Genomic DNA, 27,980 nt, shown 5'->3' with positions numbered 1-27,980 from the left:
GGCTACCCATTTTTAGGCGCGTATGCTGAGAGTTGATGTCGGCATGGGACTATCAGGTTCAGGATTAGGTTAAACCTTAGGGATAAAGTAAGAAGATGATAAAAACTGCTTATCCTTAGCTAGTACTCTCCTGATCATCGGAGTCCAACTCCCCACCTCCTCTGCCGCTGTTTCTGCTAGCTGAGCCCCTAACATGGACATAAACTGAAAGAATCCGTGGCACGCCGGTGGTAGCCTGCCGTGCCGTCATACATGCTTTTATTGGGATAAGTGAGTACACTTGGCGAGGACGTGGAGTTCTGCCAGGCCCCGTAAACGTCGGTGTTCAGAGAAAATGTCAGGTTATACCAAATTACTGCGGACAGTCAGCGTCCACTCTGCCCGCGTTTAAATACCGAGGTTCGAGACAGAGGGCGTGGCCCTAGTGGTGACGTTTCGTGTTTATGTGAAAGCTAGCAGCGGTCGGTCTATACAGTAACCTGCCAGACCTTCAAGCCGTGGACTGTAAACGGTATGGGTTTTCACCAGCATTGTTTAATTCTTGTTGATTCGTGCGAGCTGTGTTGGAAGGCGAGTTTACAAGTAGTTGGTAATTATGTCAGCGGTTTTTCTCCGTCTGTGAGTGTCGTTTGTTCCTGCATCTCGAAGCTAACATTACCTCACAGCTAGCTAGCCTAGCTAGCAGGATAGTGGGAAGTGTAGCCGGGTATGATTGTTTTTCTTTTGCCTATAAACTCCTCCGGTCAGCGCGAAGTAACCCTTGTGGTTTCTACGTCAACGTTAAAGCTTTTACTTGATTGTAAACCTTGTGTCATTGTTGCAGACTTTGTTTATTTTTGCAGAGTGAGCTAAGGTTAGCTGTGTGTGTCAGTCATTTGTTAAAAGCAGCGGCGATAGCTGCATGCATATATATATATATATATATATATATATATATATATATATATATATATATATATATATGGCTGACAAGTGGGTCGTATCTACTTCAGTTAGGTAGCAACAGCAAAATAAAGTTGGGTGTCATCTCCCTGATTACAGCTGAGCCTTGCACCATCTAGATTATACGACAAGACATCGTGTCCAACCCAAACAGATAATAGTCGGGAAAGATAATTTTGAATATTAATTTTGGTATTTTAACAAAGCTGTGTGAAATTTCGGTCTTTAGTTAAACAATTTCTAACACATTCTGTATGTAAACTGAAAATATTTTGTATTTATAGCAAGCATATAACTCATCAAACCAAAGCACTGGTATACTGAATAAAACAGGTCTGCGTGCATACTTAGGCACGATAAACTGTGAAATGACTGTTTTATATTCTGTTGACTTATTTAAGATTCACTGTGTCTTAGAAGTTGTAATCAAGCAATTTTTAAAAACTGTGTTTCAGTGTGCCATAGCGTCACCCCTGCCTGGGTGCAATGCTCTTCTGTTACACATGAGCTCTACTATGTGGTACATCATGCAAAGCATTCAGAGTAAATATTCCCTGTCTGAGCGGCTCATCCGAACAATTGCAGCCATTCGCTCATTCCCGCACGACAATGTGGAGGATCTTATCCGTAAGGTAGGCTTGCTTATCTTCCAGTCAAAGTGACGTAAACAATCCCCTGTAGTGTCATGAGTGTAATGTTGATATTGTTATTTCCTGGCTGATTAAGGGTGCTGATGTGAATCGGATGCATGGCACTCTCAAACCCCTGCACTGTGCCTGTATGGTTGCTGATGCTGACTGTGTGGAGCTGCTGCTGGAGAAGGGGGCAGAGGTATGTTACAGCTGCACACGGAAGTTTTTCATATTCACTTTAGATTTATTCGGCACCTTTAAAGGTTTTGGCCTTAAGGCGGGTAAGTATGCATGCAAACACAGTCAGTGTAAGTGTGAGCAGGACAAAGGTTAAAAGCTTTCTAAATGTAAAGAAGACACCTAGCATTGTTTACACTGAAGGATTCATGTTGAGTCATGATCTGAAACCACTGGCTGTCTGGAAAGATAGGGAAATTGTATCAGTTTATTTTAGTAGTACTGTGTACATGTGGTGGGGATATGGGAGAATTTAAAGGGTTAATCGTTACAATTATTTGATGGAAACTATCCTCTGTAAATTGAGTTTTACTTTCAGGTCTCACAGCATTCACATTCATTCCCTGTTTCTTTAGATGATCACTGAGCAGTTTTCATTTGGACTATTTGGTAGACTGTCGTTCTTTTGTTTTTGATATAATTTAATGGTGCAAACAATTTCTGAATCATCTGGTTATTCCATTTCACCCTCCTTTTACATCTGTGCTGCAACACATGAGCCAAAATATCTGGCAGGCGTTGAGACGCCTACACAGTCACTTCTCAGGGCACCCTGCAGCTTTGTGCTATTTAATTAAGTCTTGTTGGCATAAGACTGCTCATTATACTGAATTTTCTCATCAGGTAAATGCTTTGGATGGCTATAATCGTACAGCACTGCACTATGCAGCAGAGAAGGATGAGAGCTGTGTGGAGCTGCTGTTGGAATATGGAGCCCAGCCAAATGCCCTGGATGGCAATAAAGACACTCCTCTTCACTGGGCCGCCTTCAAAGATAATCCTGAGTGTGTAAGGGCCCTGCTGGAGAGCGGGGCCTGTCCCAATGCCCGTGACTATAACAATGACACACCTCTTAGCTGGGCAGCAATGAAAGGCAACCTTGAAAGTGTCAAAGTGCTATTAGACTATGGAGCGCAGGTCCATGTAACTAACCTGAAGGGCCAGACCCCTATCTCCCGGCTGGTGGCCCTGTTGGCCCGAGGCCTGGGCACCGAACAAGAGGAAGAGTGTTTGGAGCTACTGTGTCGAGCAGCAGGGAGGTTTGAGATTCGACGGGCCGACGGCACCCTTCCCAGGGAGCTGAGTAAAGATCCCCAGCTGCTGGCGAGGCTGACCAACATGGTGGCTCAGGCGCCCACGCTTCGCTCTCTGGCACGCTGTGCAGTACGGCAAAGTCTCGGAGTGCAATTCCTCCCCACGGCTGTCAAAGAGCTTCCTTTACCAGAGACTATCAAAGACTATCTGCTGTTGAGAGACTGAAAATGAAGCTGTTTCTTCAGAGCTCACTGGCTCATTATTAAAGAGCTCATCACACTGCATTGCACACTGCAAGGAAGTGTCTCCACGGTATTAAAGAGTTGTCCAACCTTTCTGCAATTTATTACAATATATGTGATAGGAGGAATGATGAACTTAATGTATTTTTCTTTACAAAAAATCTAAATAAGCAGTGAGTGAACTGCAGATGAATATATTTTCATTTGTAGAATCAAGTTGGCACCAGTGCATTCTCCTCATGCGTTGAGTATCTCAAAGCCTGTTTTAAGGAAATCTTTCCCACTTTCTTTGCAGAAAGAAAGTATAACATCAGGTTTATTCAGCTCCATCATAGTAACGGTGTATGTATGTGCATCTAATCATCCAGCTGTTTTGGTTCATGAATAGTCAGAAATTAAAGTTATTATCTTGCCTGCTAAATTCACAGGAAGTATGAATGTTACTTTTTAAAATGTAAATATAATTTAAAAGAGTTTGCCACAGACAATGAGGAAAGTCATAAATTACAGAATGAGTATATGCTCGTTATACCTTTTTAGAGTGAAACAAACAGTTGATGAATGAGCACTCATGTCCTGTATTTGTAATAGAGTGTGTCGTGTGAAGGTGGTTTATATGTTGGCGTTGGAGTGGTCATCTTTCTCTCTGACACCCTGAAGAGCTCATGCTGCAGTCATTTTTGATATACCAATAGAAGTAAACACATCAGATTTAAAGAAAGCAGAGTGTGGGGGTTAACACAGCAAGAACGTCCTGGATCACTGGATGGCTGGTGCGAAGTTTTCATGTTCTCCCCATGCCTGCGTGGGTTTTCTCTGGGTTACTCCAGGTTACTCCCACGCTCTGAGAACATGCATGTTAGGTTAACTAGAGAATTGGCTGTGAGTGTTCGTTTTTCTCTGTGTTAGCTCTGTGGCAGACTGGCGGCCTGTTGGGGTTGCACCGTTCTTTTTGTCCTGTGACTGCTGGGATGGATAGCCCCACCCCACCAAAAAAAAAAGTGAGGCTCAAAAAGGGATAGAAGAAAACACTTGAGCAGATTAGAAATTATGCCAGATGGCAGCAGTTTTATTTATGTCGATGCAGCAGAAGGTTGGTAACTATTACTGGTTTCACATGATGTGCCAGGCACACTAACTTTGCCTCCATAGTCTTTGGAAGTTCTTCTGCTCTGATAGCAAGTCTGCAGTCTTGTGATTTAGTATTTATTTGGTCTATATTTTAATAAAATGAAATAAAAAGTTGCAGTTCCAGTTGCCAATAAGGAATAAAGTTGTTGTTTTTTGTTTTGTTTTTATTATCAGTGGAAGTTTTCAGTCTTAACTTGCAAAAGTTTGTGTTTCAAGGGTGCTCGCTGGTCCAACATTTTGCAGGATATTTGAAAGTGACTTTATTTTAAATTGTTACGTATTAGGACCATGATATGGCATGATGACTAAGTTTGTGTCTTTGAAGGATTCACTAACTTGCAATTTGTTAAAGCACTTGTCTACAATCTGACAATTTCTGTGCTTGATTATGTTTGCCTTTCTACAAATGTGTAAAAGTTAACCTCTAGATCATGTCTTGTGTACACCAGCAAAGGTGCTTTTTTTCTTCTTTGTAAACATACTGCAAGTAAATGCCTTTATATTCCAGCTCACTCTTTTCTCTCTGCTCTTCACAAAAATCACACATTGATAGCTCATATATATCAAGTCACAATTAATTACATCTAATAGAGAATACTTGATGTCTATACCTGTTATTGACTGCGCTGTGATTGTTTTACAATATGCATATACAACACAGGTTATATCTAATAACAAACTGTTACAGTAAGCACTGTCACTGATGACCAAACATTCACAGTGACAGCGTTTTAAAACACGAGCCATGATGTTTTTTTAAAACTTTGTTCCTGCTTCTGGCATGTCAAATATCTTTCATTAAAGAGACCATATACCAAGTGCAATTATTAAAGCTCAGTGCATGGCTACAGGCTACCATGAACTGAACATAACATAACATATGTAGCTTTGTCAAAATATACACTCATGTGTTACTTTCTTTAGATGCATCTTGCTAGTACTGGGTTGGACCCCTTTTTTACTTCCAGAGCTTCTTTAATTCTTCATAACAAGGTTCGACAGCTGGAAACATTTTTAAGAAATTTTGGGCCATATTGACATGACGACATGACATAGTTGTGCAGATTTGGGGGCCACAGGTCCACCATGTGAAGCACCCGATCCACCACATCCCAAGCGTGCTCTAGTGAACTCATTGTCATTGTACAAGAAACCAGTTTGAGATGATTTGAGCTTTGTAACATGGTGCATTTTTCAGCTGCAAGCAGCCACCAAAGATAGCTACACTGTGGTTATGAAGGGACGGACATGTTCAGCAATAACACTCAGACTGTGGCATTTAAATGATGCTTAGTTGTTACTACGTGGTCCAAAGTGTGCCAAGAAAATATCCCTTCACCATTACACCACCGGCAGACAGTTACACGGCAGGATAGATCCGTGCTTTCATGTTGTTTTTTTATTCTGACCCTATGCTCATCAGACCAGAAAGCGTTTTTCGAATCCTTTGTGCTTTGTTTTAGGCAAGCTTCACTTTCCTGTTCTCAGCTGTCAGGAGTAGCATACGGTGTGGTCTGCTGCTGCTGTAGCCCTTATGCTTTGTGGTTCCATGTTCAGAGATGCTCTTTTGCATACCTTGGTTTTAAGGAGTGGTTATTTGAGTTACTGTTCCCTTCCTATTAGGTCTAAGCAGTCCAACTATTCTCCTTTCCCATTCTCATGTGCATTTTGGACTTCATCAGGTCGTCTTCATCTCTAATTGCCAAAATGCATTGAGTTGTTGCCATGTAATTGGCTGATATTTGTGTTAATGTACAGTTGAAAAGTGTACCTAATAAAGTGACCAGTGGGTGTATAACCTAAATTCAGAAGTAATATTCATGATCTGCTGCATCTAACATATTCTCTCAAGGGCATGAATAATAAAAAATAAGAGTTTTAGTACACATGTTGGAGTGGATCACAGCGGCTACAGCGAGCAGTTCAGAGGAAACGGATAATATATTTATACTTAGTATTTGTGAAGTAATTTCTAATTGTAGTGCAAAAAAATGGCCAGAGTATCGATGGAGTTATGATAGAAGTGCTATTTACAACAGTTAAACAAGGTTTGTATTTAATTTTACATTTTAAAATGCTAAATGCTTTTTTTCTGGGGAAAGCTCTTGACAAACATATTTAAGTCAAAGAAATGACCAATTATACCGTTACTTCAGTGTTTTGGAAAGAATTTGAAAGCTACCATTAGCACCTTCAATTCTCATATTATCCATTGGGGGTCCCTCTAGCCCTGTCTCTAAGTCACCAGCTTGTAAGACTGCCTTTGAAGTAAATGTGACACTTCTATATCGGAGGAAACATTTATTGTTAAGCAACACTGGCTGTAGATTACATCAGCCAGTTTATCTGAATACATTTTTGAATGCATTTTTCAAATGTATAAGAAGAGCTACATTTACATGATCACAAGTTCAGGCATATTCATTTGTGATTTTTTTTAACCAGCTATTTGGGGCTTGTACCTTTACAAAGGGATAAGTTGAGAGTATCAGGAAGGAAACCAAATCAAGAGGGGAACGACCCCACTGTTGACAGCTGTGACATACCATGTAACAAAACTTCAATCAGTGACTTGAAAAAATGAAGATATCATGAAACTAATAACCATATGCACCACAAGTATCATCATTTTAATGTTTTATCATGTTTTTTTGAATCACACAGATGCACAGTCAGTAACTTTTTAAATTAATGACATGTTGATGATATCAGACAAATGAGACATATCTTAAAAATGTAAGTGACAGTTCAAGCTTCCAAAAAGCTTCTACATACGATGTACAGTACTTAAAAGGATGTGTTATATTCGCAAAAGTTTATTGTTCGAAAACCCATCAAATTCATACAGTTATGAGGGGAATTCTTACCCTGCAAAGCCAAATTTACCTCTTTTCACGAGTCAGTTACAATTAATATCTTAATTGCACCCACTGTATAGGTGGACTTGAAGTCAATGTTTCTCTGTTTAAGCTTTAATAAATGACACAGAAAACATAAAGACTGTTTTCCCATCTAGTCATCCTATGCTTAAAGATATATACAAAGGCTGAGGGGAGGGGGAGGGGGGGGGAATACAGACACAGAAATAGCAGCAAGAAAAAAAATGTAAGAGTAAGGGTTACAATTTCTGATGAGTCAGAAAAATATTCAAAAATTAAGTTTCGTTTCATCATTAAACTGCAGAAAATTTGGGTTGAATTTATATACACAGAACTTTCATTATGATTAAATTAAAACAAAACAAAACAAAACAAATAAATGTAGGAGCTTTCTGGTGCATTTCTTTACATGTGGCCAGGCAGAGATAGCTTGTACGAAATCTCGCGATAAGTCCGCGTCGAGGGGAGTGTCAAATTCCAAGAGAGAGGAGAGGGGAGTCAGAGAGAGGGGCGCGAGGGTGAGTTTGTAAACACTTTATTAACCTTTAAATTCACCATAGATTATTCGAGTATAGTAAATGATTACAATGTCGCGCTCGACACGACACTTTTCAGTGTTTGCTGACGTTAAAACGACACGTCTATGTAGTTGTCAAAACTGTTGTGGGAGCTACAACGTTTCATTCGGACCCACTGTGTCTCGCTTTGCACTCAAGTGTCACTCCGCCAACCAACTAAGTGCTAGCCTTTTCGGCTGTTGTTACTCTAAATACCCGAAGTGCACTTTGAAATACAGCAATTCACGTCGGATGTTATTAAATTGATTTTAATATATGTCTATTGTCATGGCAGAAAGTGGTAGCAAGTGCTGCTATCACTCACTTTTTAAGTGTGCGCTCGGCCTGTTGTTAACGCTAGCCACATTAGCTAGCCATTAGTTTTGCGTTGATAGGAAAAAAAAGTTGATTTCAAGATTTTAGCCAATCAGATTCAGCTGTCGGACGTTATTGACAGGGTTCGAACCTATGAGTGCCCTAGAAGTCGCTAACTGACGCTCTCGTGGCCAATTGCTGAACAGAATAGGCGGCATTGTTACGGGAAAAGGCTGGGCTTATGTACCCGTACGTAGCCAGAAGTAATGGAGGCTAAAAAAGACAAACCTTTTCGACACAGTTAGCGGTGTCTTCACAAAGGAACTAAAGTTTGTGGAACTTTGGGAATTCAACTTTAAAATAATCTTCGTTTATATTGCCGAATATGTGGAAAAAAGCGCGCTCGTGTAGATTTTTTGGCGGTAGGATATATTGCGAGAATTTGGGTTTGCAAGAAAACCTTAAAAAAAAAGTACTAATGATATCCACAGTATTGCAATTTGAACTGCTCAACGCTCCACGATCCATGTCTCCATCCATGTCAACACCTTCCTGAGAAATGTAGGTCATGTTTTTGGCAGAGTTGTGCATCATTCCTTCACTAAGAGAAGTGTTAGAACTGAGAAAACTGCACTATGTCTTGTCCAACCAAATACATGCAATTACTGAAGAGTAATGCGAGATGTTTGGAAGTTGGACCCAACACAAATGTTCTTTGCAGCTTGAAAATGAAACTTTTTTTTTTTTTAAGTGTATATTGCATGCTTTTAGGCATTTCTGTTGATTAGATTAGTTAAGTAATGATTGGCTTGAAAGTGTTGTAGAGCATGGGTAAAAGCTACTGGCTACATTTCAATGTGGTGTTCTTCTTTTTGAATTTATAGTTATAAATCTATATTTGCTTGTTAAAGTTGCAGACCACAATCAAATCTACAAAATGTCTCTGATTTAATTTTAGGAAGCTCCCTTGAGTCCATCCTGTATTGTCCTGCATCAACACTGATTTAGCTTTCAGGCCTTGTTGGTTATGCAGAAGTAGGAATAGGATTTCTTTTGTTCCATTTACTAAATCTTGTGCTCACTTTGCTTACATAAACAAAACACTTTGGTTCTTGCACACACCCAGCCATAAACCTGGATGTCCTGTCTCAAATGCTCACCTCTGATCCCATAATTATCCAAGCACATATTTGATTTGCATTTTTTTTCTTTCACGGTTTCTTTTTTTATCCCTCTCCCCTCCAGCCCCCTTTAGTTATTTTTCTCTTTGTGGGGTCTCCCTACCCTCTGGCAATTTAAGCCCCAGATTCCACAGTCATGGCTGCAGTGCAAGCTATTAATACAGTTTGTTTAGTCAGTTTCCTAGCAGGCGGCGTCAAACACTGGATGGCTGTGGCTGATTATAGCTGGGACTTGTTCCCTTACACCTGCTGAGTCGGAGAAATCCAAGTTAATGTTGGGACTTTGGCATCGACTCAATGAGAGAGACAGAAATGAGAACGCTTTGAGTGCTTCCATGTCACCTTGGATGAAAGGAGGTGAAAATACTTGATATTAAAACCTGTAATTGATATCAGTGATGTGCATCAGGACTGATGTAACGAGTTGACTGATTATCTCGCATGAAATTGGGGGTCTGCATGAAGTAGCTATTTGAGGGTATAGGAAAACGTTAGTGAGACACTTCTGACAGTCGCAACATTAATTTAACTGTATCATTTCTACCTGTAAAAAATAAATAAATAAATAAATCTAGGCGGTAATTACGGATGGCTTCTTAATGTGAAGCAAGTAAAAGATGCTGAAGAAAAGACCTTAACACATCTGTTTTAATCAGTTTAAGTAATTGGTTGGGGCAGCTATGAAAACAAATGGTGTTTTCCACCCCTGTCATCTGGAATTTATGGTGGATTTTCCACAAAATCAAATCCCACATTTCATGTTGGTGCCAGCCAGCCAAGTTAATGTCTAGCATGTCTTTAGTAAGATGTAAACTTTGAAATCTGTTCCTACTCCTGATGCCAGATGTGTCCATTTCCTCAAACAGTCCACACCCTCGGTATAACGAGCTAGATGGAGTATCTCGTTTGCAGACACGTCCACCCAAATAGACTCAGTAGATTGGAAGCACTTTGTGAGGGGCCTTGCACTGACCTGTTGCCTGCAAGAAATCAGACTTCTCTGTTTCATGGGTTCTTTGACGTGTGCAGAGAGGGGCAGCGTTTGCCTGCAAATATGATGCAGACCCCTTTTCTCATGAAGCAGCGAGACACAACCGTTAGGTTTGTTACAAGCTAAGCTTCACGGGAGAGTGTCTTATTCCAGCGCAAGGCTTCGGTAATCGCGCGCTGGCTCAAGGACTGCAGAGGGAGAGATGGAAGGAGGAAAATATACTGACTTCAACATTGGGAAAACTTTCAGACATTTATGCCTCGCCAAAAAAATGAATAATCTGTCCCACTCAATAATGTTAAATGACATGCACAACACATGTTAGAGGTACAGCCCAGGTTAATGTGGTCAGTAACTCAGAAATAGTGAAATGCTAAACATTTTTAATTTGTCTTTTCTTTCCAGTTTGTCAAAAAACTCTATGTACTAAGCAACTTTTTAATTCACAAACAAATTTTTGCTCAAAAGTAGGGCTGCCACAAACGATTATTTTGATAGTCGACTAGTCACCGATTATTTTTGCGATTAGTCGACTAATCAGATCATCATCCATTGGACGTAAAACTACAGCTTATTGCACCAGCAGCATCTGCTCTTATATAACTATCATTAGCTTACAGCTTTAAGTGTTTAAGGTCTGTGCTAACTAAAAATAAAGACAAGATGATAGTTTATTAAATTTTAATGAAATTTGCAGATTGTTTCGGTGAAGTTTAATAAACTCCTTGCTATCTAAAATATAACAGGACACTGGAGTATATTCTGAAGCATCTCACACTTCTGATAATCAGTTGTCTGCTTGACGTTTATTCAGCTGTGTAAAAACTATAACTTTAATCTCAGACAAACTGATTTACTCAGGAACAAATAAAATACTAAAAAAAAAAAAGCCAAACAATAACATTTTAAGTTATCTAAGTGACTCATATATATTTAACCTGAGTAGCGAAAGACGGTGGTGGGTTTGAAAACGATTTGCGGGGAGTCCGGTGTTCTCACGGCGCTAGTGACCTAGCCCCCGGCTAGCTAACGAGCTAGTGGGTAACAGATGTCTCCGAAAACGTCGGAGCGCTTTTGAAAATATGTGGTGTCCTGATAAACTGAGCAGATATTTGAGGTTTACACAGCTACATTCTCGCCTGAAAATATGTTAAACGTTTATTTTGTGACCCAGAAAGAATAATAAGAGTAACATTAAAACTAACTAGCTGCCGCCATTGTTGGAAACTGCGCTGGGCCGCGCTATGAATTCTGGGACACAGCTGCTTCTTCTTCTTCTTCGGGGTTTAACGGTAGCTGACATCCTTGTACATGCAATGCTGCCATCTTCTGTTTCAGTCCGTTATTACACTCTTAAATCCTGCCACTTATTCCTGCGTCTTTTGTGATCTTACAAAGCTTCAAACGACGCGTCGACTATTAAATCAGTCGTCGACGATTTTGATAATCGACGTAATCGTGACTAGTCGACAAATCGTGGCAGCCCTACTCAAAAGTAATGAGACTGCAATGTTACTACACTCAACAGATTTCTCCTCTTTGGTTTTTGACCCTACCTGTTGAAAATTTGTCTATGCTTGGCTGCAAACAAGATTCAAATCCTTATATCCCAGGTGAACGTGTTCTTTCATAACATCTCTGCCCTGTTGGGCTATTGACCGGGGACGTCTGGGAATGTCTCGTGGCTTCTCATTGGATGACTTTGGCGATGTGATCCCTTGGGCCGTATGGGTAGCTGTGTGGTGTGGTGTTTGCTCTGGTGCATCCCGCAGTTGCTCAATCACCTTAGGATGTTGGAAGTTGTACTCATCAGTTTTTGCATTGTAGTGGCTGCATTGTCCTGCTGAGTGGGGAATCGGGCGAGGACGAGTGACGTTACCATTGTTGTCACACACAAAAAAACCTGCGCTCAAAATTAATATTAAATTAAGATACTCGTTTGCAAGAGTATCAATGCAAACAGTGGTGTCTTTGCATCTTCCAGCTGACACACAACTGCATGCAGCACCATTGTAGTCAGGCCCACAGCTCCTCCCCTCACTAACAGCTGAAGTAGTTATTGTCCATAATACCGAACAACACTTTAGAAGGAATTTCAGAGGTCAGTAAAGCTCTAGTTTCAACAACATTGAAATATTAAACAGTTATCTAACCAGCACACATGGTAATGATAGCTGTTTAACTATTAGTAATTGCCCCATAGCCACATTAGTAATATGTTATCATTAACAGATGATAGTCGACTGTAGTTAAACAAAAGATGAATAATTATTGCAGGCTGAATGGGCTATTGAGCTGTAACAGACTGGATTACAGACACATGGAGAACTGGGCATTTTGCTGGCTTTTCAGAGCAGTTGGGGAAGCATAGTTGAACTGAGCAAAGAGTCCAGAGTGTGGAGAACTAATTGGAGCAAATAGAGAGTGAAATCTGGAGCAGTGCAGCAGAATTGGACGGGTTTCAGTCTTGAAGAGCAGAGCTGAGTATGTGAAGAGCTGCAGACTGAGGAGCAGTGTGAACTGTATTCAACATCTGCTGCCGGCAGATGTGGACCAGATGAGAAACCTGAGCTTTTTTTATTTTATTTTTAACAAATGTTTATCAAAATCTGTTTCTTGTTTTGTTGTTGCCAGCTGTGAGGTCAGTTTTAAAATCCAATCAAAGACCGGTTAGGTCTTTCAGTTTTTGTTCGTGAAGATAAATTTCTTTAACCTTCAAAATCTGTAATTTATGGAAAATTAGTGTAAAAAAAAAAAGTTAACTTTTTCACGATATCACTACTTTGACATTATTTAGTTGCAGGACGCAGAAAATCTTGCCTGTGGTATTGAAAAGGGTATCGAATATTTTTCTGTGTACAAGTGTCGAGTTTGAAATTCTAGTATCATGACAACTTTAGACTGCCTCAATGCTTAGTTGGTATGTGTCACAATAACATGTATAAATGCATAATACATAAATACCAGGGGCAAGGATTTTCCAGCAGAATGTTTTGTTGTAATGAAATAATGTATAATGTTATTCACTTTGCCTGCCAGTGGTTGTAAGGTAGTGCTCAACTGGTCTGGTCTTGAAAGACCTGTGATTGGCCCATCGGCTATATTTTCTAAATATATGTTTTCTAAAGCTGGAAAACTTTTGCTTTTTGAATTGCAATAAACTGAAAGATAATTATGGACTGTCAGTTGATGGTAAAAACAGAGAGTCTACCCCGTCTTCAAATCAGCATTTTTTTTTAAAGTAAAAGTTTAAGAGGTGAATCACAAAAGACATCCTAGGGCTTGTGTTAAATCACAAAAGTCTGACAACATTTTTGCTCAAGAGCTGGAGAACATTGAGTATAATATATACAGTATATTACATAAATACCAGTGAGTGGCTTTATTTTTCCTTTGTGTACATGTTGGTTGTGTCTGCGTGTGTACATAACAAAGTCCTCGATGCAGTTGGTGTATTTTCAGTGGGACAGTGTTGTGTAATAGCTGCCAGACGTCACTCTGGGCCAGCTGAGAATGCTAAAACATTCATGTCCGTTGCCTCTACCCCCTCCCCCCTCCCCTCCAATTTCCCGATTTAAATTTAATGAGTTATTTTTCTAACTTCCCAGTTTGTCTCCACGTGCAGTGTTGTTCAGCTGTGCAGAGCAGCGCAGGGTGGGGGTGGGTTGGTGGCATTAGAGATTGAAGCAGTATGCTTGCATTTTTTTGCCACTTCAGAAGAAGAAAACAAATAAAACATGCACGTATTTAACTCTCAACAACAGCATATAATAAGAAGGTGAGAGGGGTGTTGTGTATAACTTTTATTGGAAAGCTTTTTAGGTTTTTTAGTAGATTAGAAGGGCCAACAGTGCTGCCCACATATGCCTCTATTTTTACTTACTTTACAAAATACTGTTAATACTGTGTTAATAGTACACTAAAACTAAAATCCTGGGGCACATTTATTAGAAGTTAAGAAATACAAAACGGCGTGATTATGCCGTGAAATATTTTTGAAATAATGGTTATCTTTTGATGAACTTTTTTATGTTTAATGTGTTTTTCTTGTAAGTCATGTTAACAACCAGCTAGCAAAAGGTAGCTACACTCTAACAATATATACATATTGGTAAAAAAAAACTATACATAATTTAAAGTACTTACTAATATAACAATAAACTGTGGTTAAATGTTCATGTTTCAAAAAACTTGTTAGTTTTAGCTATGTCAAATTACCTTAAAACTCTTCATCCTGCTTCTCAGGAGCTGAACCATCCACCTTAAGATTGCAAAATTTCATAATATTTAAAATATAAGTATCAGATGTTCATTTAGAAGTAGTAAGATGACCTGGAGAACAAAACGCAGCGAGGTCAATGGGAATGTGTCCAGTGCCAGAGATCTGTTGTGTGGAAACACATGAAAACCTTCATAAAGTGAATGAGGAGGTACTTAACCTTAGATTGCATGTGCGTGCACAGAGAAACAGCTGACTCAGAGAGCGGGAAACATTGAATGAGGGGTACGAGAAGGGGAGGGGAGGCAAGGTGGCAGAGAGGTGAGGAGAGAGTAGTAATGAGAGAAGGAGGCATTGGAAGTGAGGAAAAACGAGACAGGGAAAGAGAAGGAGACCGAGATGTCTTTGTGTAAACGGTAGCTGCCGTCCTCTCGTGTAAGCAGGCTCCTCATTGGCCAGCCCGAAGCCCCCGTGTGTGTGAAGGAAGTATCACCAGGGAAACTTCTTCTCGCTGCCACTGTGCGTGTTTTCCTCCTTGCCAGGGTTATTTTTAAATACCATTCGGCTTCCTGCTCAGACTAAAGACTACAAGCCACAGCATCACTGTTTTGTTGTTTTCAGGATTTTGCCAGTACACACACCAACAAAAAAAAAAAAAAGCTGCAACAATGTTCTCTTCTTCTCCTCTACCACAGTTACATTGCAGGCTCTTTGCAAAAATGGGGGACGACCGACCTTTTGTGTGCAGTGCTCCTGGATGCGGACAGGTAAGTCCTCTCTTTTCATGTCCTGCTCTCTGTGGTAGTAATCTTTGCCTTTTGTAATTGCTTACCAAAGGTCAGTACTGCACTTCACAGTATTGTACTTCTCAAAGAAAACTATATGAAACCTAAAAATAAATAGACGTTCTTTTTGAGAACGCACTGGTTTTAATGTAGCGCTATATACAACAACCCTGAAAAGATCCGTTCTCACTGCAAGCGTAAACGGACATATTTATGCAACACTTATAATTAACATCACACCGATGACATTCATGCTAGCATGCCGTTTTGTGAGACAATGCTGTCTCCTTTTGCAATGACTCACTGGAAGCTCCAGTGAGTAATCAGCACCGTTATTGTTTCAACCTGTCACTGCTGACTTCTAAGCGCCTGCAGACACAGGTTTGAGCCGAGGCAGTGACTCAGCTGAGTGCCAGTAGTGCACTCACATGCCTGTTACGTGGTGTTTCGACGAGGCTTGGTTTGATATCATAGAATAGAAGAAGGAAGAAATTAAAAAGGAGTCTGTTCTTAGACTCATGATTATTCAACACAGGAAATCATCATGTCTGATGCTGTGTTCATTTGGGTGTGATATCCTTAGAGCTAGTAGTGAAATGGCTCCTGGGAATCTGAAGGAAGAAAGTGTTTATGGGTTTACGCAATACTTGGGATTCTTGGGACTTCTTCCATGCTCTGATCAGAAGAATGGGATTGTGGTTTGAACAGCAGTCATGTAAAGCAGTTGAACATGCATAGTCGATAAATAAGTGATGATGAGTTGTTTGGTAATTTTCTTTTCAGAACGTCGCAGACATCTAGGGACCCTTCCTTTGTCTTTCTTTACATGTTTTTGTGATGTAAATACTCTGCATATTTCATTGGTTTGATTACTAATTTATTTTACTGCTTAAGCAACAGAGACCTAAAGAGGCAAAGTGATGTGGATGACAGTGCTGGTCTGCAGCTGTGTCACTCTCAAAGCATTGTTTTAGAGCCAGACTGTTGTATAAACAGGTGTGGGATGGCAGAGTGGTGCTAGATGTTTGGGTATGTTGTCAGTATCGCAGTGCCACCTCACTTTAGAGAACCTGTACAAGGTTATAAACAAACAGTTTTCTTTCTTTTGTTTTGGTTGAATCTATGTCAAAGGGCAGAAGAAATGCAAAACAAAAATAATGAGAAAAGAAATCACATTTGCTTAGCACCTTTTTAAGAAACACAGTCACTTTACACACACTATCTGATATCACTGTGTTGGTGTTTCTATGTCATGATAATTATGTTAGAGTAGCATTATCCAAGAATTTGGCTAATGATCATATATTTATTCTATTGTACGAAAAAATAAAGAAAACACTTGAAATTCTTACAATTCTTTCCAGAACAGAATTTTATATAAACAAAGAGGAAAACATGTCTTTTTTCCCCACATTGCAAAGCTACGATAGCACAACTACATGATCGTTCAGTTGCACTGCTGATCCTGATCTAAAGCCTGAACCATGAAATAATTGCCAGAAAATTTAAATTTTTTGGAAATTGAGTGTTTATTGAACTTTCTGATGAGATAAAAAAAAAAAAAAAAATCATTTGCACGTATTAGCTTTAATTAATTTGTAGAAACTGTGTATCAAATATGATACCATTGGCTCTAAAGCGTTAAGATAATGCAGGAACTACACCAACACGGGGGTATCAGATGCACTTGCTTCACACACACACACACACACACACACACACACACACACACACACACACACACACACACACACACACACACACAAAAAGTCAAAGGCATCAGTGAAATAAAAAAAAAAAAAAAACAGGTGAAATTGAATAAAGTTGTCATGGTACACATGTAACAACTTCTCGCTGGTTAAGATTACAGAATTTTTTGGGGAGTCATGTTTGTGATCACTTAACTGTAATATTACTTTCTTTTAGCTTGGTTTTCATCTCTGCCTACTCCTGAGAGAAAAATGTGGCTCTGTAGTTGATAATGAATCCACTTTGTTAACAAGCTAAGTGAATTGTTTCTTCAGTTAGTGATGGAGCCACATCATCAGATTTTTGGTAACCAGGGTTGAGGTTTTTGTTTTTTTTTTTCTTCTTAAACCAAAACAACAAAAGACAAAATCTGTTTAGTGCTCTGCAGGGTTCTTACCACAAGTGGTCCAGCTCACATGCCACAGCAGTTAAAACAGGAGTAATATACAAATATTGATATACACAGGCTTGGTGTTATCTTAACAAGCAAGTAATGCATGTAAATGAAAATGCAGTCTAAAATTGGCAACAATCAAATTTCCGTTATAATACTGACAAGGCATTCGATTTGATGGTTTCCACTACTCTGCGGTAGTGGTCGGTATTAAAGGCATTGAGGTTCAGTACTCTATCCTGTACATTTGCCAGCACCTTCATTATATGTTTATACATTTTCTGGCCTTTAATTGCGATTTGCTGCTAATTATTGTATCCTTTATGTCCAAATACTGTTTTAATGCTGCCCTTTTAAATGCAACAGTTCTCTACTGGGAAAGTCTGAATCATGCCCATAATAGAACAAGGATGATTGATTCCTGGCTTTGCTCAGGATTTTCCTTCTACCAAGTTAACAACAACAACAACAACAACAACAGCAGCTCCCCTATTATATGATGTCCAGTATTTATTGCGTGGGGAGGAGTAATCCTAGCTGCCATTTTCTCATACATGGAGATTAGTTGGAGATAGTTTTTCTCCACAAGACCTAGCTGCCTTGTTCAGAGGAATGAGACAGATGGGACACGTATTGGTGATGCTCCTGGTCGGGCTAAAAATAAGCCCCCCGACACTTGACTGTGTTTCCACTTCACTCTCACGACTGAACTCGCAACTGCAACACGGGACCCTAAAATAGGCCTCAGTGAATGGTGAATAGGCTGGTGCCAGAGCCAAGATTATTTCTCCTACGTCTCTCGAGTGAATCACCTCACCACTTCTCAAAAGAAGTTCCATGTCTCCGAGGACGGCTGTTAATGCCGTCTGTGCGGTTGATTTGAGCTAACGCCAGGCTGCTTGTAGCTTAAGCTGAAAGCAGCCAAAAGGAAGTAACAGAATTCAGACTTTCTTTTATCATTACAGACTCACAGTTCATACATGTGTTTTACACACTAATTCATTGGACAACACCAAGTTACGTGTGCAGCTATTTCTGCAGCTTTTGTGGTCAGTTCTGTCGATATTTTTTTTCTCCCTCTTCCTTTATTTTTATTTATATATACTTCTCTATCAAGTTGTTGACATTTTCACCTTTTTGTCACATACTGCGTGCTCCACAGACTGCATGTGTTGGCCACAAAAGATTATCTATCGCTGATTTTAGCAATACAAAAAACAGGATGTCTCTTCAGAACGCAGTTGCCGTTTCTTGTTGGCTAATTCATATAATGTTCTCTTTTGTCTTGTTCGCTTTTCCAGAGGTTTACCAACGAGGACCACTTGGCAGTACACAAACACAAACATGAGATGACGCTGAAATTCGGACCAGCCAGGACTGATTCGGTCATTATTGCAGGTACTCTCGTCCGTGTGAGACAGACGTTCATCTTCACTGTGTTTTTAAATGTCCTCATGCAGCATTCAGATGGACAATATTTACCCTAACGTCAGCGTGCTCCAACACTAGATATCACATGGGGTTTTACATTCAGTGTAAGTGTGAACTAACTGTGGTGTTGTTACTTTGAATAGTTATATCTGCTCATTACATTTTCCTAGACCAGACACCTACTCCCACTCGTTTCCTAAAGAACTGCGAGGAGGTTGGCCTGTTCAATGAGCTGGCCAGTTCCTTTGAACAAGATGATGATGAGAAGAGGGCCAAGAACTCTGTAAGCAACACTTGCGGTTGATGATTTTATCTTCTTTTATCTCTGCGCTTGTGCATGACCGTGTGCATTACAGTGTACAGTAACCGAAGAAATTTTCTACAGAGACTCGACATGACCAGAAAGAATTACATTTTACTTCCTTCTTTTTTATCTCAAGTATTAATTCAGTCAAAAAATTTACAAACTTGAACTTCGTGCCTTGCACACAGTCCGTGTGTCATTTACATTTCAGTTTTTGCAGCAATTTCTTTTTAAACTGTTTGGTGTTTTATTGCACTTTATATGCGTTTCAGAGCTGGGGTTGTGGCTGTTTAGTTTGTGATGAATGCCCACTTCCCTTTTTTTTTTCTTTTTTTAATATACTTTAATCTTACACTACATATAGATCATTCTCTTTATCTGTAACTCATTTTCAGCTCCCTGCTTCCAACTCAGTGGCTTTGGACATGAGCCTGCAGACACCATCAGAGGTGAAGGTGAAACAGGAGGCACCTGTAGAAGTCGACTCTTCACCCCCAGACAGCCCTGACTCCACATCTGGGAAGTCGGACAGCAACAGGGAGCCTCTAGTTAAAGGAAAGGTACAAGAAAACTTGATAAGGGGGATTGCATAGGTGTGTAGAGAGGAGGGGAGTATCGCTAAGTGATGTTGCAAGTAATTCATGATACATTGTGGCTGCAGTGGTTGCAGAAATTTGTTTGGGGGTACAAATGATGTGTGACATAAAAGCCTAATTTATTTTATTTTTTGTTTTAATCTTGTAGGACACACCACCCAGGAATTCAGCCCCTACCCCGACTATTGTGCGTCCAGGTTCCCTCCCACTACATTTGGGCTTTGATGCTCTGCAGCCCACCATGCCATCACCCACTTCCGTCATCACACAGGCTCCACCCTCAAATCGTACTTTGGGGTAAGTTAAGTTCCAAATCCTTTGGTTGGTCTTTGCTAAACTCTTTAAGCTTAATCTTCAACTTAAAATAAATTCTAGCTTAAAAAACATGTTTTGCAAACAATGTGACAACATCTCATGTTCTTGCAAGTGAACCTTTAATATCAAAGATGCCATCATGTTCTTTCTTTTTTCTTTTCTTCTTTTTTTGTGGTCCCGACGGGTCAGCCACAGTCAAAAACAACCAAAAGCTGTGCTCTGACAAAAAATTATGCCAGTTTTGATCTTGTGAAATAGGATGTGAAGTTTTGCGAAGTATTCATGATTAATAAGAAAGATACGCAGCTTTAAAGGGAACTATTGAATTTGTTTTTCCTGTTACAGACACTATAAAATAGGTGTTAGGATTACCAGCTGTTGCAGTTTTCCCCTGTTAACACAAGTCTTTATTTTCATATACAGATGTATGTAAAGTAACACAGCAGCAATTTAGATGTTATCTTGGGATAATGGAAAAGATGATCATGGTTCACATAAAATCTGTAACATTTCACTGAAAACAAGTACACGCTAATAAGAGAAAGTTTATAGCATATCAGTTTATTTGCATTCTAAACTCATGCATTTTATAATTGGGTATAACTTATCAAAATGTTTCTCATTTATGGACATTAATGTGTTGCATAAAAGCCCAACGATGTGTAGTACGTCAATTACTGTATGGGAAGCTACAGCTTGCAATATCCTGCACAAAACTCAGCCCATGAACCTGTAACATGATTCTTCCTTATGTCTGCAGCAATATTATATGCATAGGATTTATAACCATTATAAATAATAAAAAATGATAAATTAATGTTTATATTTGCTGTTGAATCAGTCAAGTTAAGCACGGACGCTGCACAGTGTTTCAGACAAAAGTCGACAACTTCACACATTTGTGAAAATGGCTGCAGAGTGGGTAAAAATCCCTTGCTTGTCACACTCAAGGTTTCGAAGGAAGTCATAATATAAATCTTAACTTTTTATCTTTGGACATGTAAAATGTGAAACAGCATTAAACTGGTTAAAAACTGGTATTAGAGGGAATGCATATATGTTAAATCATAATTTGGAGTGTTTGCATTCAGATATATTTATATTTGACAGAATTACATATTTAAGCTAAGATCAAACAATTTCACGTCATTAATATCAGAACTACTATAGTCTTTTTTCCCCCCCATTTTGATGTTTTGTTTTTCATTCAGTTTAGTTTCAGTTTGTTTCCACTCTGGGGTTTCTTGTCTCAGTTTTGTTTCTATTGTTTGAAAATGTTTAGTTTTAGTCTAGTTTGTATTATTTTAAATTTTTTAGTAGATGGATGAATAAATATAATAATAACACAAAACTATACAAAGTCTCAGTAAACATGACCATCATTGCCTTATCAGGGAGGTTGTAATAGTTTTGTTTTTTGGCCAAACTAGCAAACAGTAAAATTCTGTTTTAATTTGAGCTTAGTTTAAATATTCATATTTATTTTTCAAGTGTAGTTTTCATTTTTATTTTAACTATCTAAAATGTGTTTTCCACACTGGTTTTAGTTTTTAGTTCAGTTTTTAGCAAGTCACAATAACCTTGAACAACTCAAATAAAATTTTATTTTTTACTGGATTATAATATTGTGTTACACACATCAACCCAGGTTTGTCATTTGATTGTGGCTGACCCTGAGAGGAACAAAATACAGTTTAGTTCATGAATCTATGAAATATTTTCTCATCATTAAGCAATGGACTGCATGTTCTATTTCTTAAAAAGCATAATTTAAAATTCATTAACAAACACAAGAGTGAATCTCCTCTTCTTATTTGTCGTCTGCTGTCTGTCTCTCCAGTTCACCGACGAGCCATTACCCTATGATGATGCTTCCCTCTGGTCAGGCAGTGCCTGTGCTGCCTGGTCCTGTTCAGATGCCTTCTGTCATTAATGTAAGGCAGACTAACAGTCTAAGTATGTTGTAACTTTACTTTATAACTTAGAAGTTGGTTTAGTTTTAACCCATGCATTTGTGTCTCATATTTGATCACCAGCTGGCTCGACCCTTGTGCATGGTACCCAACATTCCTGGGATCCCTGGTCCTCCTCTGGGAGGCAGCAGCAGCGGCTCCAACTCCCCCTCTGGCTACAGCATCCACTCAGAGGCCAAGATGGTCAGCACTAGATTAGCTCTCTATTTTTATCTATTTATCTGTTCTTTTTGTCTCCATCTTCACCCTCCAGCCTTCCGCTGCACAGGCTTAGGTCCTTCGTCATATGATCTTTTACTGTGGTTGCTTGTTTATGTAACCCTTTCACCTGACAACACAGTTTGCACTCATTTTATGATAGTGCAATGCACACACAGAGATTCATGCACAGTTTCCACCTTGCAGCTATGTCCCAGATGAAACTGAGAGAGTGCAGTCATTGTTTATGGTATTTAAAACATATAAAGTATCCCCTTTAGCACATTCCTCTGTTTACCCTAGCCCCTCACTCCTTCAGTCGTAAGAAGATGATCATCGTTGTAATTAAAGACAAACTTTAGTTTGGGTTTTTTGTTTTTATTTGGGGTTGGGGGGGTTTCGGGCTGATCTGCAGAATCTTTTTGTTCATGGCGCTTCTAATACGATATGATCATTATCGAGGTTGCTTTATATATATATATATATATACACATGCATATATAACATTTGACTGCTTGTGTACCTTCAGGGCTGCAATCACTTTTTTTAATCATCACGGCTGAATTAGTCACAACTTAAATCAAACATGATCAAAATCCGAGAACTGCTGCGGGAGCATATAAAGCCTCCAGATCTGACTGAAGGAGGTCACATGAATCTGTTGCTGAAAACAGTTCAGAGAGAGCACATCTGTAAATGTTCTCCTCGGAGAGAATCAGGCTTCTCCATGTTTTAAACAACTTTAAAACATGCCAAAAATTGGTAACTAGGGTCTTGTCCAGGTTGTTATTGCAAAGTGTGAATCAGTTAATGTAGACGCAGCACAGTGAAGTTGTAGACATGCTGTTGGCACTGATTCAGACACGCTTTGATTATGACTTTCTACAAAGTTACAATGAAGTTTTTCATGATTTTTTTTTTTTTTAAATTCCTGTGGCTGTTATTGATGTTGCTTATTTGACTGTTGTTCTGTAGCGTCTGAAGGCTGCGCTGCAAAGCCCGTCAGGACAGAGTATGGGGATCATGGCCATGGGCAGCAGCCCCATGGTACCTCAGAAGGCAGAACAGAGTCAGCTGCTGGTCCAGCAGCCAGACGCACCATCACCTGCACAACCTCAGGTACTCAATGTTAAGTATAAATTCCTGACTGTAACATGTTTTTTTTCATCCATACAAAATATGCTTTAAACTTGGATTAAAGATGATCACATCTAAGTCATCTAAACTTTCTTTATTATATATCACATCACTTGTTTTAGTTAACAGAAAATTGGGGATATTCTTGTTGTGCCGAGATGACTCTGGTGTGTGCTGGCTAAAATGAAACTGTGACTCATACTTCCCTTTTCTCGTCTTTTTTCCACTCATCTCGTCTGTCTGTGTGTTTCCTTCTGACCTTTACCCTGCTTCTCCCTCCAGGTATCTCCAGCACAGCCTACAGGTGGGCGTCGACGGCGGACGACAGACGATGACCCCGACGAACGAAGGCAGCGTTTCCTCGAGAGGAACCGGGCGGCAGCATCCCGTTGCAGACAGAAACGCAAACTGTGGGTCAGCTCCCTAGAGAAGAAAGCCGAGGAGCTCAGCACTTTGAACGTCTCACTGTCGGTGAGTGGGCCTCCAGTGGGTGGATGCTGGTGATGGGGCTTCTAACTACTTGTAAAAGTTTGAGAGGTGGATTCCAGATAAGATAAATGAGTTTGCATTAGTATTGAGTAAATTCTTTTTGCAAATGAACATAGCTGATAGATTTGAAACAATGGAAACCACTACATCTTGTTTCATATCTTTATTTTGTCAAATGGAAATTTTAGGTAATATTTACACCTTACGCCTTGTGGGAAATGTACGCTGCTCTGCAGTGGAAGCAAAACCATTTCAACTTTTTTGTTTCTACCGGAAAATCCATTAGGGAAGAAAAATATGGGAAGTCTGTATTTTAAATTACATAACCAAGCATTACTTTTTTTCCTTATTGGTTTGGGAAGTGTAATGTAATTTCTGAAATTTAGTATTGTAGTACTAATCAGTCTGATTTTTTTTCTTTTTCTTTTCCATCCTCTCAGAATGAAGTGTCTCTGTTGCGTAATGAGGTGGCTCATTTAAAGCAGCTGCTGCTGGCCCACAAGGACTGTCCTGTAACCACCTTACAAAAGAAGACTGCCTACTTAGGTGAGCCCTGCACAGCTATGCCCTGTTCACACGGTTCTATTTAAAGTTAGAGGAAACTTGAGTCTGAATTGCATGTCTTAGATATGTAGAAATATAGTAGATGTATTGCGCAAAGCATAAAGAGCTAAAATGAAATTTGAACCTCAAAGTCGCTCTCACATTTTAATCGAAACACACGGCTTTGGTGTGTAGCTCTCTACTTGTGATTGCAAGAAGAAATGAGCAGGCCTGGGTTACAATATAGCCATGCTGCTGTGGCTTTAGTATCTTCATGTGAGCTGTAGTTTTCTTCAGTGCCCACAAAGTAATTGTAATTTTGTTGAAATAATTAGGGTTCAGTTTGTTATGGCAACGGCCACAGTGGATAATAATGTGTCCAAAAATTATTAATAGAGTTGGATAAAAAAAGCAACATTTGCAATTTAGATATTGCTAAGGGCTGATGGTAACATTAAAATAATAAAACAAGAACTATAATTAAGTAGCAAAATCTTTGTTCCAGTACTTCTTGTTTTATTTATAGTATTTTTTGGGGCATTTCCTTGATTTTGGACGGGATAAAGTTACTGAATATAGCTTGATTTTCACTCGAATAAAAATTAACATAATGTCCAAAGATTTTCAGCAATGAAAACTGTGGAATGTGCTCAATATAAATGAGATAAATATCTTTGCCTGTGTTGCCTTTTTATTTTTTTGTATAGCTGCAGACGAGAGCATGAAAGACATGTCAGAGCCTACAGGTTCCCCTGCCCCGGTGATTCAGCACAGCTCTTTGGCGCCTAGCCCTTCTACGGGGCAAAACGGCCTGAGCTCAAGGGCAGCAGCTGAGGCTATGGCCATGTCAGTGCTGGCAGGAATGGGCCAGCAGCAGAGAGCTGAGAGCGGACCCTCTCACATTATCATGGCTGCACAGTCTCAATCTGCTGCCAGATGATGAGCGATGCCACCAAGGCCCACACTTGGCTCGTCACCCAGGGTAGAAAAGACTCCCACCTCCCAGGTTCCCTCATTTTTAAATTCAGAATTTCACATCTTCTCCTCTGCCCCCCCTCCCCTCTGTGGTCTTTCTAACCCTCCTGGGGAGCCATCTTGCTGGGGCCTGGAGCTCATCAGCAGCCTTCTGGGAAAGGACTGAGACTTTTAAGAGAGCTTCCTGTTAACTTTGCCATAGACTACAGGGGCTGGACTCCAATACCCCCTGTTTCCTCCTGTGCGTCCCTACTCAACTGTCCTCACCCTCAGTAATAAGGACTCTTCACTGGACTGTAGGACTGCGTCAAGTATACTGCCATAACGATCTTCCCACGTGGACACGTGCCGCACAGGTGTTTCGTAAACTTTTTTTTTTTGTGTGTGTGAATTAAATCCGATATAAACAGCACACAGGGCTCTACACTTTTTCCAGCAGGGAACAGTGCCTTGTTCTCCTCGTCACTTTAGCCTTGCACGCACACCCACACATGCCATCACAGAATGCCTCCCTATACATCCTCGGCTCCAAAGATGCGATAGTTGTCTAGAATTCTCTGACTCACATCTCAATTATTCACTCAGACCTTTAGTAAATGGTTCTCAGCCACAACACGATCTCAACCTAGACCCAAAAACCTTACCTCATGTACACCCCTTTATGATAAAGTGTATTAACTGTGTGTGTGTGTGATTGTATATTTATGTACATCAGAACATAGCAGTTTGCCTACTCCTGATCTGATGCATTATTAGCTAGATTGTTAGCATGTGACTTTTCTAATAGGGTTTTTGATACAGTATGCGCAGCTATATTTCTTTTAACTAATTGGCACGTCCTCCCAGATTGACCCATGTAACCAAAATTATGTTAGATTGCGATTTAAAAACAAGTTTGTTGGAGCAGATTTTTTTTTTTTTTCCTGACCTGAAGGGAATTGAACTTTTTCCACCTTTTCATATTTCCTGAAACAGGCAGGTGGTTTATTGGTGTGTAAATGGATGCCTCTTTCCATTTTTACATGTAACTGTTCTGGTGACTGTGTTTTCTTCGTGTGTGGGCCCTGCTGGACTTACTGTAACTGTTATTTTCACACTTTTCAGGATGGTTGCACATCCTTTGCTGCTCGTTTGAAAATGCGATGAACCCCTTGTTCTGTATGCTCTCTACCAAACCGAAACTAAGCCATAATGGATCTCTCCAAAGACTATCTGGTACTTGTCCTGGGACAGAAGTGAATACCCTGACTGTTATTTTGTGATTCAGAGGTTGCAGTGGCACTATGACAGTATATCACTGCTTGTAACTTGCACTTACACACAGTCTTTCACACAGTGTTTGATCATTTTGCCTTAAGATCACATTTGTGCCTCCGATACCCCCCCTCACATAAATATATACAGATTTGCTTGTATGGGGGCAAAAAACGGCTCTAGAGAATTATATTAGTCAGTGTATATAAATTGGGAAAAAATGAACATCAATAAATATAACATTTAATTAATAAACAAAGCTTTTTGAGGCCTTTAAGTAAATAAAAAGTGTCTTTTTAGAATATTGTTAAAATATTGAAGTACTTGTCTGTCATCTGGTGGAGAGACGGAGCAAAGACATCTCCAGTGGTCAGAGCTTTAAGGGCAGAAGACGAGCTGTCTTGTGACTGTTTCTGAAAGGCTCTAGTTCTTTTACAATATCCCCCAGATGTTTTATCCAGATATCGATATATTTTTACATGAATGCTCAAAGTGGTTTGCTTTTTTTTTTTTTTTCCCCCCTGTCCCTCTTTTGCCCTCTTTCTTAATATTTTCGCGAGATATGATATTTCAAAAACAGGATATGACTTATTAACATAAGGACATTTATGCACTAAAGTAATGCAGGTTAACTATTGCTTTGTATTTCTGTTCAATTTACTTTTTTTTTTTTCAGAGATATCAGAATGTTTTTTTGTTTTTTCTTTAATGATGGTTTTCTGTTATCTGTACTGTATACACAAATGGGAATTTGCTGAGCAACTTTAATACCTTTTCCCTTTTGACTGAACCTCTCCTCTTACAGTCTCAACGGCGACCTCGGCAATTTGTGTAAGTTGCTGGCAGTCAAATAGACGATTGTTCATTTGAAATGAAAATTCAAACTGCATTTAGCTTTTATGTTTTCTTGTATTATTTTGTTGCGTGCTGTCTTTAGCACCACACTCTTCATCATAACGCTTCTGATTGCGCTGATGAATATAGACTAATTTCTTTAACACAACAATTTGTGTTTTTGTTGGTTTGTTTTCTCAACAGAAAAATGGACTTGTGCTTTTTGTTCTTTTTTTTCCTTTTAAAAGAAATTTTACCCCCTCTTTTTCTTTTCTTCTTTTTTTTTAATACCTTTTAACAATTGGTCGTGTCTTTTGAGCTTCGTTGTCTAACTTATTGTTTAAATTGGTCAAATAACAATAATCTTTACAGTCTTTGGCCTGTTAACGATGGGCCAGACTTGTTCTAAACATAGCAATTTAGTGGGAAATACAGTAATGTGAAAATTACACATAGTGTATTGATGGTTTTTCACACTCCCTTTGTTGGACTGATAATTTCTAAAATTGTCCTTGTATTGTACATATCTGTACTATATGAATATATTTACTTTTCCATGCATGTCCAAGAGGAATACCATGAACACTTACAGTGCTGCAGTTTTAATTAAAGAAACTACATCATAATGAACATTTATACTGT

The 27,980-nt window shown here is 39.4% G+C and overlaps 1 protein-coding gene across 6 annotated transcripts; it reads left to right on the top strand.

Annotated features, from left to right (window-relative positions):
* The first annotated feature begins 1 nt into the window (after nucleotide 1).
* asb8 (ankyrin repeat and SOCS box containing 8) lies at nucleotides 2-27,968 on the top strand. 6 transcript variants are annotated; one of them, XM_080899785.1, is made up of 14 exons: nucleotides 352-511; nucleotides 1,398-1,574; nucleotides 1,669-1,773; nucleotides 15,057-15,128; nucleotides 18,591-18,687; nucleotides 18,891-19,003; nucleotides 19,420-19,584; nucleotides 19,769-19,917; nucleotides 21,776-21,869; nucleotides 21,972-22,091; nucleotides 23,082-23,225; nucleotides 23,526-23,714; nucleotides 24,173-24,278; nucleotides 24,983-27,968. In XM_080899785.1, the coding sequence occupies exons 2-14, from the start codon at nucleotides 1,446-1,448 to the stop codon at nucleotides 25,213-25,215; spliced, it is 1,716 nt and encodes a 571-aa protein (XP_080755911.1). In that variant the 5' UTR covers nucleotides 352-511; nucleotides 1,398-1,445; the 3' UTR covers nucleotides 25,216-27,968. The 6 variants fall into 6 exon arrangements, with proteins under 6 accessions (XP_080755910.1, XP_080755909.1, XP_080755911.1 ...); XM_080899782.1 differs by lacking the exons at nucleotides 352-511; nucleotides 1,398-1,574; nucleotides 1,669-1,773 and adding an exon at nucleotides 7,563-7,616; XM_080899780.1 differs by lacking the exons at nucleotides 352-511; nucleotides 1,398-1,574; nucleotides 1,669-1,773 and adding an exon at nucleotides 8,034-8,531.
* The last annotated feature ends 12 nt before the right edge of the window (nucleotides 27,969-27,980 follow it).

This window comes from Rhamphochromis sp. 'chilingali' (genome assembly GCF_963969265.1).
Source record: "Rhamphochromis sp. 'chilingali' genome assembly, chromosome: 12".
NCBI classification, from domain to species: Eukaryota; Metazoa; Chordata; class Actinopteri; order Cichliformes; family Cichlidae; genus Rhamphochromis; species Rhamphochromis sp. 'chilingali'.
The sequence above is the reverse complement of the archived record's forward strand: the minus strand, read 5'-3'. Positions and strand labels throughout refer to the sequence as shown.